The sequence below is a fragment of the Argiope bruennichi genome, chromosome 9, assembly GCF_947563725.1.
Source record: "Argiope bruennichi chromosome 9, qqArgBrue1.1, whole genome shotgun sequence".
Classification (NCBI taxonomy): Eukaryota; Metazoa; Arthropoda; class Arachnida; order Araneae; family Araneidae; genus Argiope; species Argiope bruennichi.
Window position 1 is genome coordinate 37,150,780 of NC_079159.1, and position 23,495 is coordinate 37,174,274.

A 23,495-nucleotide genomic window follows, 5' to 3' on the forward strand; every position below is an offset into this window, starting at 1 on the left:
GAAGTTAGGTATTCATTTTCTTGCTATCAACCACACATTTCAGCCAATTAATCGTATTTTAAATATTAATTAGTTTTTGTTTGATATTGCTGTATGGTATATTGTATCTACCATCTTTTGGGTGTTGTGATTTATTTTTATTCATTTTTACTGCTTTTTTAAATACAAGTTTTAATTAATTAAAACTTGTATTAAAAAAGCACTTCTATTTATCTTGACACCCACATAGGATCGTTTATTATTTTTATTTTAATCAAACGAATTTATTATACCTTTAATGGTTCTCTCCCCAACAATTTTCAAAATCCCAAACATTTTTGGGTAGGTGGCTTGTCATGGAACAGAGCAAGACCAAAGCTACCAGACTAAATATTAAAAATAGTCGACCAGTGGCCTAATAAGTGAGGCATTACATAACTGAGGATTAGGAACTGAAGAAAGAAAATTGTGAATTCAGTTATTAGCTGCTCTCTTAAAAAGTATTATTAAAATAACACAGAACAACAAACATTTTAGAAATAAAACGACCAGGAAAGTTTTCCTCTTAAATGAAGCAAAACTGCGAGGAAACGTGTGGGAGGGAGATTCAGATTTCTACTGGATTGAATTAATCAGCAGAAGCTGTTCCACTTTCTCTTTATCGCAGTTCCTTGCCCTATAGATTCATTGCATTAGATAAAGTGGGATTTGTCAAAATGCAATAAAATTTACAAATATGATCTAAATTCATATTTTGAAATATATAAAACGGAAAGTACATAATTTTTCCTGTTATACAAACTTTAATGATTTGAAGACAGTAAAAAGATAGACCAGAATGAACAGAAAAAGAAAATTTCCATATTTACAGTTTTTATTATAAAAGAATATTTAATGATAACAAATGTAATTCCTTCATATATACAATGAAGTAAAACCACAGGGAGCAGAAAAGTACTTAGAAATGCTACATTTGTTGTCTTTTTCCTTTTTTGTTTGAGAATTTCCTCTCATTCATTTTGGCTTTGAACATCTTTTTATTTTTATTGGATTTAAACCCTGGAGAGTTCCGTGTATTCACTTGATTCTGTTTAGATTTTTTACTGTCTGTCTCTTGAACGGAAGTATCCACTGTCTTTTCTTGTGCATCTTCATCTTGAGAATCGCTATTATTAGATTCCTTAGCTAAAGAAGGAAAAAGAAAAAAAAAGAACATGAATTGGTAAAAAAGCAAGTTTCTGCAAATATTCCTCACTTAATTTATAATAATTCACCTTTTATAAAATAATGGTAATAAATATTAGAAAATAAAATAATACTAATAGCAGATCAATTAATCTTTAACTGGACAGGATTTTTTTTTTTTTTTTTTTGATTTAATAGGATAGTACAGTTTATAAGTCAATGTTTTTTTCCCCCCTTCAAAAATTCAAATAACTTTTTATAATGAAAATACCATTATGAGATTTAACATATACATTATGTAGCTATTAGTATTACTACAAAAACATATTTTTAAAATTTCAAAAAAAGGAAATTTTATAAATTAATGAATTGTGCCAAGCATAAACATCAAGAAGTAAAATAAATAAATTTATACTAAAAGTGCTCAAGATATTCGAAATATAGTAGAGTTATTAGCAGAGTAAAAAGAACAAATAGTAAAAGTTAGAAAGAATTAATCGAGTTCAAAATTAAAATTTGATTCCAAAAATGCCATAATCTGAGGAAATGTATCATGTTTGTATGCTGTTACTAAAAAATAAATTATTTTGAAAATTAACAGTTTATTCTAAAAATATATATTGTAATTCATATTAATCTAAAAATTCTTTTTAATTTTTTACTTACATTTATTTTACCGATATATAATGATACACCTTAATTTAAATTCTAATTTCTTATCTTTTATTCTAAATTAACACATACTACTTTAACCTAAAATTTTATATTTCTTGATCTGGATCCCACTTTTTAAAAAAAAATTATTTTTAACACATGCTCTAAAAAAATTTGTTGATTCTGGACTTCCTACACTCTGAACATACAGATAAAAATCTCCTACAGAATTCCTATAAACGGAAACACCTATGGCATTCTTCACCAGCAACATACAGAAAAAAGTGGAAAATTTGTTCTTAACATTATTTTTTTTATGACATTAAGATAAAAATGTAAAAATGATGTATAAATTTTTAAAAAATATATCATGAATGAATTTAGTAAATTTCTGTGGCAATCAAATTTATATGCATCAAAAATTTTAATGCTGCTCTTCCTATTTTAAAAACTTTTTGGTGAAAATTATAGGAAAAATGTGTACTTCTAATGCAAACAAATTAATTTCCTTTGTTTACCAGTATTTTAAAATTATAGTCAAATGTATGGGGAATTTTAAACAAACACAAAATAAAAATATACTAAAAGAAAATATTAGCAATATAGCGAGGAGGGAAAGCCAGATTTCCTTTCTTTGGGGGGAAAACAATATCTCGCTCCATACCATTAATATTTCTTAAACCAATAAAGGTAATTTGAAAAAAAAAAAAAAAAAAAAGTGTACTTAGACTCTTTTTTTTACAGCCTTGGCATACCACTCTAAGCAACTAAATTAATACTAATTATACCAAATAAATATAGAAGTCAACAAATTTTCTGCTCCATCAAGATTCAAATCAAAACAAACATATTACACAGTCTTACTTTTATTCTTTTCCATTTTCTTCTCCTTTCTAAATTTTTTGATTTCAGGGGAATTCTGTGGAGAATCACTAGTAATGTCAGGATTATTCTGACCCTTCTTCCTTTTTTGCTTTTTGCCAGTATTTTGATTCAACTTCTCAGTATCCCCATTTATTACATTAGAAGTACCTGGTTCTGTCTTCGCATCAGTGGTATCTTCCGTTTTGACTTCTGTACCTTCTGTTTTTGCATTTGCATTCTTAGGAGCTAAGGATGAAATATATATATATATGTAATGATATCTCTTAAACTATTTTAAATCCTAATTAATTTCTTATTCTTTTAAATCTTAAATTAGCCCATATTACTTTATTCTACAATGTTCTTCAGATTTGAAGCTGCATAAAATTTTAATTATTTGCTGCTGTTGTGCTTAATATTCTTTGGCAAAAATGGTTATTACTTAATGAAAATTTTGTTAGTCAAAGCGAAATTCAGGTAGTGTAATTATATACATTTCAAAAAAGAAAAGTTTTACACATAACAAATTTTAAATTATTATAGTGTAAGTGGCAGGTTGTTACGCTAAAATTTTCTCTCTTAAAAAGAAAAAAAAAAAAAAAAAAAAAATCATGACCACAGAGTTGCATATATGTTGAATTAACTGCATCACCTTAACCTAATATGCAGTAGTTTATTAGATATTTTCTGTGATGAAATAGCTTTAAAGAAAATTTGTTCTTTTTATTTCTAATGCTTAAATTGAAGTAAGAATATTTCTGTACATAAATACATTTGTAAGGAGGAAATGTATTCATTATTTCCTCCATTATTTGTCGGATTTTAGCTTTCATTTCAATGTTTGCAGCAATAACTTTCTGTTAAGAAATAGAATTTTTGCTATTCCATACTTTATATTTTTAAAAAATTAATATCTAACTGCATCTTAAGTAATTTGTTCATATTATTTCATTAATATATATATTTTTAATGGATATTAAACTAGATATTAGGTGAAAAGCTCTTCAATTTATTAGATTTATTTCTTGAACTTTTAATTTGTTTCTGACCAACAATTATAGCTCCAAACAAAATCTTCCATTCAATGTGTAAAATAATAATAATAATCACAAAAGGCTGATGAAAGTTTTTCTATAGGAGAAATCAGTAAAATAATGACTTAAATAACATTAATTAATGTTATTTAAGTCATTATTTTATTATGATAGGCTTACAAGATTTTAAGATATGAAATATAGAAATAAAGTACTCACCTTCTCCAGGTATAACATTAGAGAATTTTTTAAATTTGCATACAAAAAATCCGTCAAAGTTATTTATGTGTGGATAAAATCGTCTGCACAACTTCAACGATGGATGAAAACGATGTTCTCGATATCTAAAAAGAATTATCACTCTTTTAGTATAATATATTAAATTATGCTAATTAGCAAGAGATTCATTTTTAACTAAGAATCTGTATTCTTGGTATAGAAAGGTAATTTAATGAAACTAAAAATCACTGCATTCACACACCCATATTTCTCATTAAAAAAAAAAAAAAAAAAAACCCTAAGAAGCATCTTATTAAACTTACTTAGACAATCCTTCTTTTCCAAAATCTAGTCCAGTTGGAACAAGCTTAACACTTCTTCTCTTCAATACATAGTCAACAACACATTCATTTTCTTCAGGCTATGGAAAAAGATGCAATTTTAAGAACCAGACTTAACAATTTTTTAAAAGCAATAAATGAATATTGCAAGAATTTTCAAATACAATGAGATACAATGCTATAAACAATATAATAAAATTAAAATTACATTGAATATTACATTTACCATATATTTACAAAAAACAAGTTTTTTTGTTTAATTTTTTTTTTTTTTAAACTTAAGGATGTTTTAAATTTAGTATATAATATTTCTTAGAAAGTTTTCCTTGAATGTCATATGGGTGGTTTTAAACATGAGAAAAATGCTAGAATATAGTCTTTCAGTGAGAGACATATAATACATTTAAAATTATCACCAGCTCCATGAATTAAGGGGAGGGGTGCATTAAAACAGCAATAAAAGGAGACAAGAAACAAACAAATAAATAAACAGTTGTAAGATAGTTGGGTTCTAGTTGAGTAAGAATGGCAATAGTTTTGAATCACACATTTAGCATTTTGACCTCCATTGCTAATGGTCAAAGGTATGTTGAACTTTTTTTTTTAAGGCAAAGGTAAAAAGTTTTTACTTTTTTGGCAAGGGGGGGGGTGATTTTTTGTTATCAAGCAGCAGCCATTTGATTATCAACTATATAAAAATGCATTTTTTAATGAGTATATATATTAAAATTGTTTCCATAAAAAAATCTTTTTTATATCCCAGAAAGAGGTAACACTGATATTCTAGTTTTTCATACACACTGATGACTTGTGTACACAAGTCATCAGTGTGTATGAAAAACTAGAAGCCCCTCCAAAAAAAGTTTTGTCTTAAGTGAGATATTTAGCTATTTGTGCACAGATAGCCATGCATGACAAGCGTCAGCATTTCAAGTAAATACATCAATATATCTTTTAAGCCATAAGCTGATAAACTCAGAATTATTTTGAGAAAGCATTGGCAAATGTTGCTGAATTTGAAAAAAATGTGGAAACAATTAAGTAAGATGTATCACATCTGGTATTAAACTAACCAGAAATATCAAAACTATAGTTTTGAAAATATAAATTTAGTTTCTAAATTAAAGTGCATAGTAAAGAGAAGATGCATGTTTAAGTGAATGTAGATAACTCTATACTTATCACTATCTCTACATAATGAATAAATAAATATGTACAAGATGGCTAAGAGAAAGAGAATGAAAATGCTAATGGTGCTGTGATGAAGAAAGTCATAGAAGGAAGCAAACAAAGGATTGCTGAATTTCATGAAATTGACCAAGCAATGTTCACAGCTATAAAAATATAAAATGTTTTGGAGCTACATTGTATGCATAGAGAACTTTCAAACACAAGTGTCAATCTTATAAACAAGATGGTATTCAAAGATATATGCTATCTAACTAAAAAAAGATTAATTTTCTGATGATAATATGTATGGTAATTGTAATATATCATTTAATTTCATTTGTTTGTAATATAAAATTAAATATATGTGTTTTAATTCTCAATAATATGTATAATTTTCTAATATATTATTTATTTAATTGTAGACAATAGATTCAGATTACCTTTATTCAACTGATTGAAGCCAAAAATTGACATAGAATTAAAATTCACACACATAGAATTAAAAATCACAAAATTTTGAAAACAAAAATATTTGAAACCAATTCAAATTTCAAAAAATTATATTGCTCTGTTTTTCAGTTACAGTGTTAACAGGTCAAAGTATAGACTGACGGAATGTCAACCTTTTAACAGATTTAATTCCAAATTTGATACATATCTACATGCTATATCTGTGTATTAAATTTCATTCACCTACTTTCTACATTTTTGTAGTTAATGTGTTAACTTATATTCAGACACCTGAATAGATGGAATTCTTCAGAATGGATTTTGTTCAAAATTCGATAGAAATATACAAATGTGCTTTTAAAATCCTTATCAAAATTTCATCTATCTAGCTGAAGGTGTTTTTGAGCTATCATGTTCACAGACAAATAAACAAACATAATACCAAAAAAAAAAAAAAAAAAAAATGTGCTTTTCAAATTCAGAGGCCTGAAATTTAGAGATTTATCAAAACATGAAGATCGAATTTTTTGACAATAACAGTGTTTTCACCATACTTTGTATCCAAGAAAGTAAAAATCAAATGTAACCACTTCAAACTATAAAATAAACAAAAGACAGCATAAAAATATTGTATTGTTTAAATATACTATTAATAAAAACCATAAATACTCACCAATATTGAACATGTGGAATATACAATATAACCACCAGTTTTAGAGTGTGCATTTGTGCAATCGATAGCAGCCAAAAGCAATTGTCTTTGCATTGTAGCACAGCGTATGATGTCTTTTTCATCCTAAATAATTAAATAACAAAGCATGAAAAATAAATTTTTTACTAATACTTCTGGAAAATGAAAATGTTTGACAATATTTTTGAAATATTCAAAACTAATCAAATACTTACTTTTGAAGCTTTAACAGACGGGTCTTTAGACACAACACCAGTTCCACTGCATGGTGCATCACATAAAACTCGGTCAAACCCACTTATCAGCTAAAAATGTAGAGGCACATAAATTATTTCTGATACTCATATGCATGCCAGAATTTTTTGAGACAAATCATGTTTTACAAGTAGAGGGGGAAAAAAGCATTCTGTAAAATTAATTAATGCATGTTGCTTTAAAGTAATACAAGGCAGGATAGGCTTATGTGCACACATAATTCTCAAATACATGGTCCAGTCACATTAAATCCAGAATAACCACCTTTAGCAGAATGGACAGTTGCGAGACGTGCAGGATGAGAGTCAGTTAGGTTCCTGAAGGTGTTTACTAGGATATTGAGCCATGCCAACTCCGCGGGTGAGTCAATCTGTGGTCAATCCCACAGATTGTCGATTGGGTTCAAGCCCGGGGAATTTGCTGGTCAAGGAAGTAAATAATTTGCATACAGGAGTGGACGTAGCCTGCAAGGATATATGCAGACTTGCGTTGATCCATCGTGCCTTTCACAATGATGAGTGCACCCAGAGAATCACATGAAAACATTCCATAGACAATAATGCTCCTTCCTCCAGCTTTGGCCCTTCCGGCAATTGTTAACAAGCGTTTGCTTTCAGATGTTTCAAACTGTATACGCCAATGTCCATTTGTCCGATGGAGCATAAAACGTGATTCATCGGAAAAAGTCACCCGTCTCCACTCAGTGGAAGTCTAGTTACGGTACTGGCATGCAAATTCCAGCCTTTGTTGTCAATGAACAGCAGTCAGCATAAGTGCATTAACCAGGCATCCGCTTCAAAGGACCTTGCACAGGAATGTTCACTGAACTGTCATTGTGGAAATACTGCTGGTAGCCCTTTGGTTCATCTGGGCGGTCAGTTGCTCAACAGTTGCACGTCTATTCGCTCAAACGCATCTCTGCAGCCTTCATTCACCTCTGCCATCTACGGCAGTGGTTCATCACATTTGCCATGTCATTGATTTTAGATAGTGCCATTTTGTCCTGCATGATATACTTTTACCACGGCGGCCCACGAACAATTTACAAAACTAGCCGTTTCAGAAATGCTTCCACCCTTGGCCTGCAATCCAATGATCATGCCCTTTTGTACATCGGATAAATCACTCCGTTTCTGCATGACGGTTTTTGTTTTCAAGGTCAGAAATGTTTTCTGAATGCCTACAACACTCCTTATATACCCACCAAATTTACGGATAACACGCGTCTTCTGCAATTGGTTATTAAAAGTTGACGTCAAAAGTAGGCAGTGATCACATTAATATGACTGGACTGTGTATACAAGGCAAATTTTTGCAGTAATCACTTTCTAATCTGGCAATAATGTCAAGATTGTCAACGTGCCATTATAAAATGCATGAATTAATTTGAAATGGAGAAAAAATTCTAATATATACCTTATATAACCCATTTATAAATGGTAGCTTTAATAAATCACTTTAGTACACAAAAAATTTGAGAACTATATATATTTTGTTTTAATCGAGAATACTTACTTTAGGGTATTTTCGTCCATCTTCAATAGAAACAATTGTATTTGTAATACCTAGACGATGTAAATTTCCAACAATAGCTTTAGCTCTGTCTTTGACAGCATCATTTGCAAAAAGGACTCCAGTATTTTTCATTAAAGCAGCTAAGAAAATTATAAATAGTTAAGAAATATGTATAAAAATTAAGCACATTAAATTTAAGATTACTTATGGTATATATATATATATTGTTACGAATTCTGTAAATTGGTGTAATTTGTCTTATGATAATGAATGTTATATGTATCCCATTGTATTTCAATAGCAAGTCGCCAAATTGGCGAGATATTGGCTCATTGGCGATGTTTTAGGCAACTAATTTTGTCGCCAAATTTGGCAACATTTCGCCAAGTTTGGCGACGGAAGTTGGAAACCTTGGCGACAGAGAGAATTTTCTAGAGGGATCCTGATTTCTTGAATTCTCTCCAAGGTTCTGGATTTTTCTAATATGACATAACTTCCTGTTAGTGACGTCACTTCCGGCAGAGAGCATATAAAAACAAGCACGAAAGATTAGGAGTGGTATTGGAGCCTTAGACAGCAAGCAAGCTGTAGGCTGGTGACTGAGCTATTGAATGCGCAGTGTTATTCTTGTAGTCTTCGTTAAATAAATAGCTTTATTTATTTTTTTAAAAGGATTCTGCTTATTGAATTTACTCTAAGCACATCGCAGAAAATTCGTAACAATATATATATGAAATAATGGATACATTCTTTTGATTATACATATTACTTTTTAACAAGGAAAAATCGTCTACAAAATATACATGATATGATAAAAAGAAGAAGTCAAAATTTGATTTCCCAAATCAAATATGTACAAATAACTTAATTCACATTAATGATTTTATAAGATCACATACACAATTTCATTTATTTGAAGAATTTCATTTCAAGTTAACATATTTACATGGAAGTAAAAAAAAAAACAAGTTAATAGACATCAATATATTGATAGACTGGTTTAAAATTTGATACAAATCTATAATTTAGATGATAAAATTGTGAATGAAATTATATATTTTTTAGCTCTTTTCTGTAATTGCCATGCTTATTTGCTTTCAAACAAACAGAAAAACTTCTCTGAAGGAATTTTGTACAAAATTTAACAGAAATCAATAACTTTGGGATAAAACCCCTAAACCAAATTTCATTCACTAAGCTCAAAGCATTTTTGAATTATCATGCTAGCGGACAGGCAGATAAATTTCAAAAATGGATTTTTCAGATTTGATGAGATCTAAAATAAGTAGATTCATCAAAATATCAAGCTTGAATTTTTCAACAATTTTAACATTTTCTTTTTATATAACTTGTACATGGGAAAAATAACAAACAAAAGAAAAAAATATAAGAATTAAAACAAAAATTGCATTCTTACCTATATGAGTTGTTTTGCCACCAGGTGCAGAACACAAGTCTAAAATTCTTTCATTTTCTTTGGGAGCTAAAGCCATCACAGGTAAAAGAGATGCTGCACCTTGCAGCATATAATGACCAGCCAGATACTCAGGAGTTGCACCTGTTAAGTACAAAAAAAAAAAAAAAAAAAAAAAAAAAGAATTTGCTTTGAATTGCATACTATATTTTAGACAAAATCTGTGACTTAATCGAACATTTCAATATTATCCATTAAGTTGCAAAAGTAACAGTAGAAAAACATACCTATTGGCACTTGTGAATCATAAATAACTAAACCAACTTTAGACCATTTTCCTACAGGATCAAGATTTACTCCTCTGTTGATTAAAGCCTAGAAAAAGATAACTAAGTTTATATAAAAAAAATAATTATAAATATTTATTGTGCAATGGGAAGGTAATTGCAAAATATCAGCTAGAAATATAAGAGCAAGTATAGAGGATTGAAAAAAGAGATTTTATAATGTATGTGCAAGAATCCTACATATAAATTTACTATATGTGTCAACCCTTTCATTTTGAGTACACTTATGTGATTTTATCCAGAAGACTCAATTTTATATTGATATTTTATTTCAATAATTAGTTTAGTTATGATTGAAAATATCAATATAAAATGTTATTGTTAATATATTTCCTTTTTTCCAAAGAGGGAACTGATAGACTTAAGAGTTAATCAGGAACATGATAGAAATGTGATGTCTTTTTTCTTTTCATAATGTTTAAATAGCCTTTTTGATTACAACCATCTTCACTATGCACTCTACAATAATTATCTAATTTAAATATTTTATGATCAAGTTTCTTGCTTGCTTTGATAAAATACAAAGGAACATTCAATTCTATGTTGTAAAAATTATCATCTTCAAAAAAAAAAAAAAAAAAATCTATGTTTTAATATATTCCTCATAATCAAAAGTTGGTAAACCATTAAAAATCTTTTTCATTTTTGACAGAAGAGGCAGCTTTTGAATAGATAATAATTTGTCATTAATTTTGATCAAATCTTTATACCAAATTTCTTTGCCACTAAGCAGAATTTTTTCAATAACAATTTTCTTCAAAATGTGGTCCAAGTCCTTAAGTTTCTCCAGATAATACATACTTTCTCATAAATTTTCCAGATTTTTTTTTTTTTTTACTGAATTTTATTCAAGTAAGACAGAAATGATAAGTAAGTATAAAAAGTGATGGCTAAATACTTTTAAAATTTAAATGATGAAATTCTGTATCTATTTCGTAAAAGACAAGAGAAATGTGCAATGTTCTTTCTATTTTTAAACAAAATAAATTTTATGATTTATTTTGTCTAAATTCAAGTCTATAGGAAATTTCTGCTGATGTTTGTGAAATGAGGAATTGCAGAGGGTTTCATAAGTATTATAATATTGTCCGCATACACCTGAACAGAAATGCTCTTATTGGATCATAATCATTTTAATATCTTGTTGGCCATTAATAACCAGAATAGAGAATGTGCATGCATGTGCATTCATCTCATGGATTAATGCAATTTCAAATGATATGAACATTTCATGTGTATTTCCATAGCATAATAACTGGTGCAGTTGGATTATCATCAGATTCAAAAGAATTTCCATAAGTTATGTTTTAATAGGCTTCAAGAATAACATTCCTTAATTTTTTTTAACTAGTATATCTCCTGACCTAGCATCACATCACTGCTCCATATGCTACAAAATCCCACTCCCAATATGAATAATTATTGATAACACATACATATCAATGCATGTGCACAGTTACATCCCCCCCTTCCCTTCTGTATACCCTCTGAAACCATTTCAAGTACTTCTAAGAGTATGCATATCAGAAGTTAAAAAACACTGCTCTAGAAGACAAAAATAATGCATGACAAATCTGGAAGTATCAAAATCACAGCCAAGGAACAGGCCTCTTCTATGTTATTTAATAGAATTGGATAAAGTGTTGATGTAATTTCTAACACTACTGCTGAAGTGAGTTGGAGTTCCATCTTGTTGCAACAATATATATAAATGAAATGGTGGAGAAACATCTGTAAAAATTTACAGCAATATGCTTAGCAACTAACTGAAGCATTTCTATATTATTTCCCTATTAATGCATTACTCAATTACTAAAATTATCTTCAAAATAATAACAGCAGATCATATTATTTATATCGATTTTGGCATCAATTCATATCACTCTTCAAAACAGAAAAGATGATGCTTTTCTTCCTTCCAATATTGTATGATATAATTTTTTCCTAATTACTCTATTTCGAACCTATTTCATTTCTAGTGAAGTTAAAGTTCGAACTACCAAAAATGTGCATGCCTTTAGAAGGATGATACTACAATATTTTGCAGAAGAAGGTTGCAAATTCAATCATTCATTGAACTAGACAAAATCATGTTTTCATAATATAATTGTGCTTCATGACAGTTTAAAATATTAATGAATCCCCCACGCCTCCTGAGTGAATAGATGATTATCATGAGCTAAAGAAGATTACAGCAGCTTTTAAACATGCTTGCATATATAATCAAGACCTCATCTATTATTCATTATTATCTCATTGTTCATTTATATATATTCTAACTCAAAATCGTCTATTTTGGTCATTTCTACCTAACTTAAATTTTTAGTGATTTTTTAAAAATCCTTTTGTTTACAAAAATAGTAAAAAAAAAAAAAAAAAAAAAAAAAAAATGGCTGATTCTTATGCAATTTCTATGAATTAATTTAGAGAAAAGAACATGGAATTATCATTAATAAGTACCATAGAATTTTCTTTTTTCTAAACCTTTTTTTAAATATTATCAACAATTAAATACATAAAATATTTACTTGAGCCAAGTCCCCTCGTCTTGTTTTCAAAGTATTCGTACGAATAGTAACTGGACGTTGCACTTCATTTGCTTCAAGTAATTCTACCAGCTAAATAAGAAAAGGGAATAAAGAATTTATACAAAACAGGTAAAATCGCACGAGGGTATCTAACCTAAAAACTTAACAGTAATATATTACCTCAGAAGGTGGGAAAAGTTCTATAAGTTTGTCCATTAGGAATTCATTGTAACCATAGTATGCACATAAATCAGCTCTTAGTTGATTTATGTATTCTACTCGTGACCTAAAAATTTTTCAGATAAATTTATGAAGGCCCAGAGAAAAGCAATACACATTAGGATAAATGTTAAAAGGAAAAGAAAAGAAAAAAAGTTTCTATTCGAATTGCTTTTTATGAAAAGAACATTACATCTTAGTTTTCATGCACAAATTCTATCTTCAATTAAAAAAAAACTGTTTGCAATTCAACAGGAGACAGTAAATTAAGTGTAAGATAATAAGTTTAATTTTTAAAATTGAATAGTCGGTATCACAGACAACTTATGCATCATATTGCATACACTTTTATACATACATAGTACACATGTCAAATTATAACATTATTTCCAACAAAATAGAATTATTTTAAGATAGATGATTTTGAAAAATCCAATACTTCATTACACAATTAAACCCCACCCCAACCCTTGTGAGAAATTTCAGCAAAATAAGTTCCAATTCTTTTACATTTGCCTTGTAACTGAAATGCATTACTCAGAGCAATTTATTGCCTCCAAAATCTGCTAACTTTTCCTCTAAAATACTGTAAAGATTAACCTAACAGCTGTCATTTGTTTCTCTGATAGACTTAGCCTAAGATGCCAGCATTGAAAGTAGCAATATGCTTGCACATTCCTATGAACTCAGAATGTTTTTTGCCCTCTCTATGCAAAGTTCTTTGCTACGTGTCCAATTACTAACTGATATCATTATGATTTTCCAAATCTAACTGGTTGGTAAGATTGATAACTTTTATTCACAATTTTTTTTTATGATAGGTTAATTAATGCTTCAGATTCTTAAAAAAGAAAAAAAAAATTAATGCAGAAAGAAGAAGTACAAACAGATAATTTCCAGTTTGTATAAATCAAAATATAACAACATTGTTAAAATCAGAAACATTAAATGATGAATATAACTGGTAATATTTTTATTAAGTATGTACTCAAATAACATTTATTACCTGTCTGGTTCTCTCCGATTAGAAAAGTCAGAAAGGACAAAAATAATATCTTTTATCCTTTGATTGAGGATGACGAGATCAGCAGTTTCACGTGGAATCAGTTAAAGAATTTTTTTTCTCAATTAAAAAAAAAAAAAAAAAAAAGTAATAGCATGTAAAAATTTACTATCATAACACAAGACTATACCATATATGAAAAATCAATATTAAGTTTTATAATTTTTATTTATATTTCTTTCATACATTCAATCATTTTTACATTTCTTTCCAAACTTAAAGAACACATTTTTATGTAATAAAGGTGCTAAAATATTTTAACTTTAATGTATTTAATTAAGTGAATAAGTATTCTCTTTAGACGTATTTCTATTATTTTTAAATATTTATTACCATCTATGACTATAAGATATTAATTTTTCATTTCAATATAGAAGATTATTATTTCTAGAGATAATTTTTTTCCTTCGTATTTTTAAGTTTAATAATGTGATAACACAATAATAAAATAAGTAAAGGATATCTTCCTTTTCAATTTCTTGACCACTAGGAAGTTTGAAAATTTCAGTTTGCTGGATGTTTGTCTGTAGCTCAGCTTCATTCAATTTACTAAGGGGGAAAAATCACATTTTAAGAGAATAATTTTTCATAACATTAACGAATTTATCTTCAACATATTTCAGAACAAAGTATCTTTCTCAATATTAATCAGTAATAATTGAATCTTAAAGTGCATAATCAATACATAATATAAATTATATATTTACACTATTTATAATTAATACTAGTTGTCTTTAACAACAACTTTGAACTATAAACAGGCTTAGAGAATGAAAAATCAATTCACATTTCTCAATTATGCTACACATGTAGAAAGCAGTGTTCCTAAAACACTGATAGATTATATATTTTTATCAAATTTAAGTCAACAGTATTACACTTATAGAATTATAAATTGACACTATTATTAATATTTCTGTTGTTGTTTCTGATGGCACTTGTCATAGACAAGCCCACTTTTACAAAGTTAACAAATTAAGCTGAAAATTTACGTCTCCTGTTTTTCAGCAGCACCATCTAGGGCCAAGAATACCATTTAGCTACTTGTGCATCACAACCCTTTCTGCAGGGCGAACTTCATTCATGCAATTCATTCATTCAACCACAGATCATAATTTACACCTTAACCAGAGAACGATCACCTCTGATTCGGTACCTCTAATGGTATTACTCTCGACATGGAGGACTTTGTGAATACGACAGATTTATACATGCACCAGCCACAACCACACACAGAGAATCTTCGGTTGACGGGTTCGAACTCACAATCAATGGATGCGAATCAAATGTCCTCCTGGTTAGCCTATCTCGGCCTTAATAATTTTTCTCAATACTATCAACTTTTATTTAGGTAATACTATGAAAAAATGGAAATCAGTGGCGGATCACGGGCTGTGAAAGTAAGGGTAATGTAAATTATGCGATCATACTGCTTATTGATATATTTTTATATAAATGAAATTTTAACTTTTTTTCATTAATTTTTTGGAAAATTAAATATTTAGCTAATCAATATTTAGATTTTTTTTAAATTTTTATGCAAACAGATTTTTAATATTATATATATATATATATGTATGTATATATATGAAGCAATTTCAATCAAAGTTTTTAAAACAATTGTTAGTTTTAATTATTACTTTTCATTGAATATCAGGTAAATGTATTACTGAAATCAAGGATCAGATCAAACACTGAAATAATAACATCACACTAAACAGATGTGTATTTGTGTATAATTTGAATTAGGGACTAGTGAATAATGCCCTCTCTAAAAATAGGTACATATATTTCTACTATTAATTAACACAATACACTTGTAACTCATATTTATGTATGCAAATAGTTGGAAACATACATATCTTACAAAGTTATGCATAGATGTAGGTATGTATATAAAGTACTAAGCACTTATATAATGCATGAACATATGCAACGTATGGTATACATAGGTATATATCATAGCATGTAAAATACTAAGTATATACACACACAAAGCACAAGTACATACACAGTGTCTGCACAGATATAAATAAATATACGAGCAATAACAAAATCGCTGCAATACTATTATCTTGTTCAGCCAAAAATTAATTGTATATTTACTCACATACATTTGGAACTATTAAATGTTTTACAATGATAAACATAAAAATACATTAACCATAATAAATATATAAATCAATTGGGGGAAATATCTAAATTTTGTTTTTCAATCAGCTAGATGCCCATAAATTCTATGTACCATTAAAATATGGCAACATTCAGTTAGATGATTTTTCTGCTAAATAATATTTGATGGTAAAAAGAATCAGTGTCTTCAGAACATGTACATACATAATAATTCCATTATGTTCACTATATTATTATTTACATTGATATTCAAAATATTTATTTTGTGATTGAAAATTGCTTCATCAATTTAATTCTTTTGTTACAACTAACGTATATGTTATGTTGAATGATTTTTGTATGTAGTAACCCCTCAAATTATATTTTGAAATCATTTTTAACTATTAAAATTTCTGATATATGGCATAAATTATTTTTATTGGTGAAAATTTCTTATATAGTGAACATAATGGAATTAATTATAAGAAATTTTCACCAATAAAAATAATTTATGCCATATATCAGAAATTTTAATAGTTAAAAATGATTTCAAAATATAATTTGAGGGGTTACTACATACAAAAATCATTCAACATAACATATACGCTAGTTGTAACAAAAGAATTAAATTGATGAAGCAATTTTCAATCACAAAATAAATATTTTAAATATCAATGTAAATAATAAGAAAATAAATCCAGCAATAAAACAAGATGATTAGGGGATGGGAGAAATTCAGCAATATCTCTACAAATAATAAAAGATAATGCCTGTTTATTGGTATTCTACAGGCCAGACTACTTAAGCTGGGGATATCAAATTTGGCATAGATTTACTTTGGAATTTGAGAAAGTTATTTTTTACATCATATTACATAAAATTTTTTATATCATTTTAAAATCTAAAAAAATTGTCCTATTAATTATAACAATTTAACTGCACAGTCTCTCCATGATTCTTTTCCATTGTTGAAAGTTTAGGAAGAAAGATTCTGTTTACTATTTCTGCAGTTAACACAAGGAATAAAAAAAAAAAAAAAAAAAAGGAAATTGCAACATAACAATAGTTAATTAGAAGATTGCCAAAACAATAATATTTCAATGGCACTTAATAATTCTTAGCAGGACATCAATAAATGGTTATGTGTGCAATAATAGAACAGGTATAAGACTATTAAAATAAAAGTAGTCAAATTTGATGCCAAAAATGTTTTTTGAAGAAATCATGCACATCAACAAAACATTAATGGAATATTTATATACATAGAAATTGTATGAATCTGAAATGCAATCAATATTGCAATTGGCAAATCACATGTTGCCAGCTACTATCTAATACGTGGATAAAATTAGCCAATACATTAAAGAACATTTAGAAAGTTGACATATGAGTCAATTTATTGTATCAAACATAAAATTAAGAACATAATTCATACTTTAATTGTTTTTCCTTTTTCATAAGCTTCTTTGAAGCCTTTTCAATAGGCAACATCTGCAAATCAAAAGATTTATTTTAATCAATCACTAATAAAATATTTCCATACAATGTTTTAAAACTATTTAATTACATTAAAATAATGCAGGAATAATGAGTTATAAACTATCCATAAATAATTTTAAGTGATATATCAATAACAAATTATTTACTACATAAATTAGAAACAAATATTAAATTTATGTACTTCAAAATATTAGTAATAAAATTCCTGTTGGGTGCAGCAATTTCTTTTATTCTTTAAAACTTATTTGGCAAATTGTCATGTGATTTACGATTCTACCTATTTGTTACTATACAGTAAACAAATTATGGCATTTCTGTACTAATATTTTAAAATTGTCATACAAAAACATTCAAAATATTCAGTGGAATCTGAATTGGATCAAAATAATTTGTTCCTAAAATGGAATGCCATCTTATTAAATAGAATAAAATACAAAGTCAAGTGGTTCACTTACATCATCATCACCATCTTCCCCTTCAGAGTCATCATCTGAATCAGACCCTTCAGCATCAAAATCATCACCCATAACATCATCTTCATCATCATCTAATGCATCTGGTGCCTTAAAAAGATAATTATATAATTCAGTAATATTTTAACATATGATTTAAAAAAATGCAACATTCTGAATAATGTCATTTATTCAAACATTTTCATAATTAAAGGCAAAAAAATTATTTTAAACCTGATCACTATCTTCCTCATCATCATCAGAGAAAAGTTTTTGCTTCTTGGCAACTTCAGTTTCTTCAACTTCTTCATCACCTGATATCAAATCTTCATCTATATAAATAAAACCAATAATTAATAAAAGAATTCCTATGAATGAATTATTATAACAATATTAATCTGAACAAAAATGACTATAAAATGGGAGAGAAATGTTTAATGCTCTTGTTTTGACATAAAAAAATATTAAAACAGAAATAGGTAAAGGTTTCTTTGTTTCTTTTTGACACAGATAATATCCATAAAACTAGTAAAACACATTAAAAATTTCTACTAGAGACATAATTTTTTATTTATCTGTATAACCAATTTTATCATAAAAAATTATATTTGGACTCTAAATTTCGAAAAGAAATAAGAAAATCCAAAAACAATTAATGATAACAACTAGGAACTTTCAATTAAAAATATTTACCACATATTTAAAAAATCTTCAAGGAAAGATAATTTTATTACTTATTTTCACTTACAAATATTAAAGAAGCTGATGGCAGAACACCATGTAAAAACATTCATGACTTCAATAATTTTCAGTATGACAACTTAAAAGAGCCAAGAACTTACCAATAAAATGCATATAGCTAAAAAATACTAACAAAAGATATAAAGGGAAGTTTGAAACCACTCTGATTCCAAATCAATTTACCAAAAAAAAAAAAAAAAAAAAAAAAAAGATTGTTAAGAAAATAATTCTAGCTAGTGTTTCAAAGTTTAAAACATATTAATTTATTTAAAATTTTTTATTGTGCACAATAAGATCAACAATTTAAAACATATGAGATGAGAAAAATGATGAAAAGAATAACTAAAAGCAATAACATGATTTATTAAGAAGAATATATTTTATTTACCGATTGATTCCAAAGAAGCAGAAAGCTGTTTCTTAAGAGTTGCTTTTTCTTCATTTTCTAAGTCCTGCTTTGCTTGCTTTTGCAATCTAAAATAATAAATAAATAAATAAAAAATAAGTTCTGAAATTTTATTCCTTAAAAACATTTCCAATAGAAAATCCTTGTCTAATTGCCATTAATCTTAAGGAAATTCTTTTTAAATATAAATGCGGTGATTAGATTAACTAGATAATATAAGTCTGTAATGTGAAAAATTAAATTCTGATAGGAAATATATTTGAATTTATCAGTAATTAATAACAAAATTGAAATAAATAATTTACTCATTATTATCATATGAAATTACTTATTATTGTTGATTTTTGTTTTTTATTTCATTAAAATTTATCATATTCATTTCAAAGGAAAAAGAAAAATTCTCACCTTTTCTTAGCTCTTCTGGAAATGAATGTTGGATCTCTTTCTAAAAATACATGATATAAATGATAAATATGATACAAATCTAATATTTTAGATGATAAATAAGAATGATTATTCAACTAATCAATAACCAACAATGTGGCAGCAGAATCATATGAAATAAAATAATCAGATTAAATTTTAGTACCAATTAAAAACTGCCTTTTTTGCATTTATAACTTAACCAAGAAAATTGGGTACAGCAATGATGCTGGTCATAATAGAGTTGCTGTATAAAATAAAGTCACAGGTGAGAAAGGGAGTACTGTAAATATCATTCTTGTTACATACACCACATAATTTAAAAAATGACCAAAAGGCTTGTAGAAAAATACATTTGAAGCATTAGAATATGACTTCTATTCCTTATCAAAAAAAGAATCCTGACCATCATTCATCCCGAATATCTTATATTTTACTTCAAAAAGGACATTAATATAACTAACCTAAACATGAAACATTAAGTTTGTACTAGTACAACAAATGGTGAAAAGTAATTTTTATTGCCCTTTATGGCCATGATATTCTCAGGAAATTTCTTGTAGTGCAGTTTGTATGCTGAAGAAAGTTTTCCATGAAAACGGATTTAAAATTTTTATTCTTGAATAGGTTTCAAAGAAGGTTCAAACATCATTAGGATTTAAATGACTTTTGTTTCACACATCAGCAATTTTAATATAAAGTCCTGAAATGAAAGAATTGGAATGCTGCTCAATCCTTGACCTCTTTTAATTCACTTAAGTATTTGATGGCATAGGAGTTATAAAATATTTTGATTTTAAAGTTCAGTAATAAATTTGGACCAAAAACAGCAATATTCTAGATTTCTTAATTTGATTTGAGAAAGTAGGGAATTAGAAAAAAGTACCACTACTACAAGCATTGCAATCAGCTTTGTTACAATGATTATAAATCTGATTAGTAATACAAGGAATTTGATAAATGATTTCAAAAGCAAATTCATGCAGAAATTCAGGTAACTATTTTTTTTTTCACTACTGTAAAACATGAAAACAATTAGGAATTAATTCCAGTCAGGCATTCTAGAAAACTAGTTTCAAGGAAACTTCTGCCATCTTACCAACTTTATTAAGATTGAATGAAAAAAGAATTATTTCTTATTAATCTTTACTTATTTAATTAATACCTTCTTGGTTAACAAGTTTGTTTCAATCAAATCAAAGAAACTAAATAGATAGCATAATTAACATGCATACAAACTTTACAAAATAATAACTTTATACTAGCAAAATAGTGAAGAAACTACAATTCAAAATATTATGAAATACACAAGATGAAATTTTATAGCATTCATTGTTTTCTTAACCTATTTACAAAGGATGGGGTCTTTTTGACCCCATCCTTTCTATTTTGTTTAGAAAGACTAAGAATTTATGAAGTTTACACATGTTACTTTCTATACTTTCATGGGAGAACTAGAAGATTAGAAGCGCAGAAATCAATGAAAAAAAATGTATCTTCTTGTTTTCCTTGAGGCTTAGGATCAAATTGATCCTTGCATATGCTAACTTTTAATAATTATTCTTTTCTAATTCTTTTAATAATTATAACAGTTTATGAGCAGGAGCAGTAGATATCTTCTTGTATGTGTTCTCACTTATACTGAAATTCTTCAGATAGTGATAAAATTTTAGAAAGTGATCATGATGCAGAATCGGAACAAAACAAAGATTCTGAATACTCTAGAAAATCTGATTGAAAGTCCGTTCCATCTCAGGAAGAAAGTAGCAAACATTTATATAAAATGCATTCTCTAATAATATGAATAAATTGTTTAGAAAATTCATTTTATTCTGAATGAGGAATGATAAAAGTATATGAAAATAAAATACAAAAGCTACGAATTTTCAAAAGAGTATGTTTAAGCTTCTTAACAAATTTCACTTGTAATTTATATTTAAAATATGTACTGTTTTTTACTCCTTATATTTTTTATACAGAAAAAAACCAGTTATTTAAAAAATTATAAGTTGTATATGGATGGAATAAGAAAAAATGAAATAAATATATAAAAAGCATGGGGGAAAAAGAGTTAAGTTTAATTTTGGTCTTTCTTATTAAAAATTACATTATAAACACACACATTGATTATAAACACACACACACACACACACACACACACACACACACACACACATATATATATGTGTGTGTGTGTGTATTACAAATAGTCAATAAGATAAGGAGAAAATGCCTGTTAATTTGGGGTCAAAATGACCCCATGTATGTGTTAATGTTTTTAAAAAAATGGGTGTATATGCTGATGAATTGAGAGAAATAAATACCACTGAGGAAATATTTACTCTTTATATATTTCAATTCTATTGGAACAATAGAAAAGTTAAGATATTTTAAAAGAAAACCATCAGATCGGTATATGTTTAATTACAAAAACATAAACCGAGTCTTTAAAGAAGGATAATAATTGATCCTTTATGATTTGCTTTCACATCAATCATAAAAAAGGTATAATACATATGTTATTACCAACTGGAATTTTAACGACAGGAACTTTAATATAAATAATGATTATAAAAAAAAATTTTAATTCGCTGAAAATTACTGAATTAATTGAGAACTTCAAGTTGCAGATTTAGCAAAAATAGATATTTGATCAATTCCGTGCTCCAATTGATAATTCATCAATTTTAATAAAGAAAAATTACAGGAAAAAAATTGATTAATGCAAGAAAATTTATATCATATTTCACCAAAAACAAGTGCTATGGGATAAAAATATTCATACAATTACGAAGCTACAAAAAAAAAATAATAATAATAAGTAAACATTAAGAAGTTTTGTATAATGGCCAAGCAATAGAAGATTTTATTAACTTGTCAAGAAAATATTGCAAAATTAAGTTTCTTTATAAAAAAAATGTATTGAATATGAAAACATTAAAATCGCCACTCTTCAAAAAGTACAAATAAAGTTATCACAATAATTTCAACAATGTAAAAATTAAGAATCAATATTTTGGTCATTCATACTCAGCAAGAGAAGCAACATAGGCAAAATTGCCATTCATTTCTTCACTATAAAAATGCAATCAACTTAGTTTGTGTCCAAGAAAAATAAATGTAAAAAGTAAGTAATAAATATAAAGTAAGGTTTGTAATCACCAATATAAAATATCACTAACAGGATTCTATATTGAGGCTATATGAAGGAGAGAAAAAATTTTGTGAGAAAGAGATTTTTCTACTCAGAGTCTTTTAAATGAGCATCATGAAAATTCAATAGATATTCTGTTAACAAAAAGAAGTGAATTAATATTGTACATCATTTTTTATCATGAAAGATTTTGCAATTAATTGAATTTTCTATCTGTCCCACTTTAAACGTCAATAAAAATATTAAAAGATTATTCTTAAACCATATTTTAAAATATTTTTTGTAGAATAAATACCAATCAAATGTTGATATCTTCCTATGAAAATCCATGATCCCCAACAAAAATCACATTTGCTACGAGTTTGATTAATATTGAAGAGGTGACGATAAGACAAATGGGCATAATTCATAATTTTCAAAGCTCTGGTTGACAATTTTAATTTAATATTAACAAAATGCGAAAAAATGTACAATAATAAAGTATATCGCACTTCAAACACACAAATTACCTTGTAAATGAGCGGGAATTTCCGGAGGTTTCTGCTTTTTGGCTTTTCGACCCGGACCTCTTTTCTGTTTTTCAGAAAAATCTGCTTTTCGGCCCATGAGGAATTAGTTATTATAAATTTAGTTAAATATGGATCGCCTCAATTTAACACATGTGGATCCATGCGTTGCTAAAAATATTGCAAATTCAGTTCAGTTCATAATTTTAGAAATAAGTTGCCAAAAATAGTAACCGATTAATTAAATACATCACATATAAGAGTTATTCCTTA

General features: G+C 27.4%; 1 protein-coding gene across 1 annotated transcript; it reads right to left on the reverse strand.

The window, feature by feature from the left end:
• Window positions 1–835: 835 nt before the first annotated feature.
• On the reverse strand, window positions 836–23,410 carry LOC129984315 (uncharacterized). The gene is made up of 19 exons (XM_056094175.1): window positions 23,226–23,410; window positions 19,545–19,584; window positions 19,122–19,207; window positions 18,227–18,324; window positions 17,996–18,103; window positions 17,476–17,531; window positions 14,392–14,477; window positions 13,872–13,962; window positions 12,827–12,932; window positions 12,647–12,736; window positions 10,059–10,146; window positions 9,775–9,915; window positions 8,358–8,497; window positions 6,803–6,892; window positions 6,570–6,692; window positions 4,259–4,356; window positions 3,936–4,060; window positions 2,683–2,928; window positions 836–1,164 (listed from the first exon to the last, which is right to left on the reverse strand). The coding sequence occupies exons 1-19, from the start codon at window positions 23,320–23,322 to the stop codon at window positions 947–949; spliced, it is 2,127 nt and encodes a 708-aa protein (XP_055950150.1). The 5' UTR covers window positions 23,323–23,410; the 3' UTR covers window positions 836–946.
• Window positions 23,411–23,495: the final 85 nt, after the last annotated feature.

Bases quoted from the DNA above. Each gene is read 5' to 3' on its own strand.
- LOC129984315 (XM_056094175.1), bottom strand. From the start codon at position 23,322: ATGGGCCGAAAAGCAGATTTTTCTGAAAAACAGAAAAGAGGTCCGGGT. The intron at 12,933-13,871 runs GTAATAAATGTT...AAAAATTTTTAG, and splicing joins AATCGGAGAGAACCAGACAG to GTCACGAGTAGAATACATAA. The intron at 10,147-12,646 runs GTAAATATTTTA...ATCTTTTTCTAG, and splicing joins GACGAGGGGACTTGGCTCAA to GCTTTAATCAACAGAGGAGT.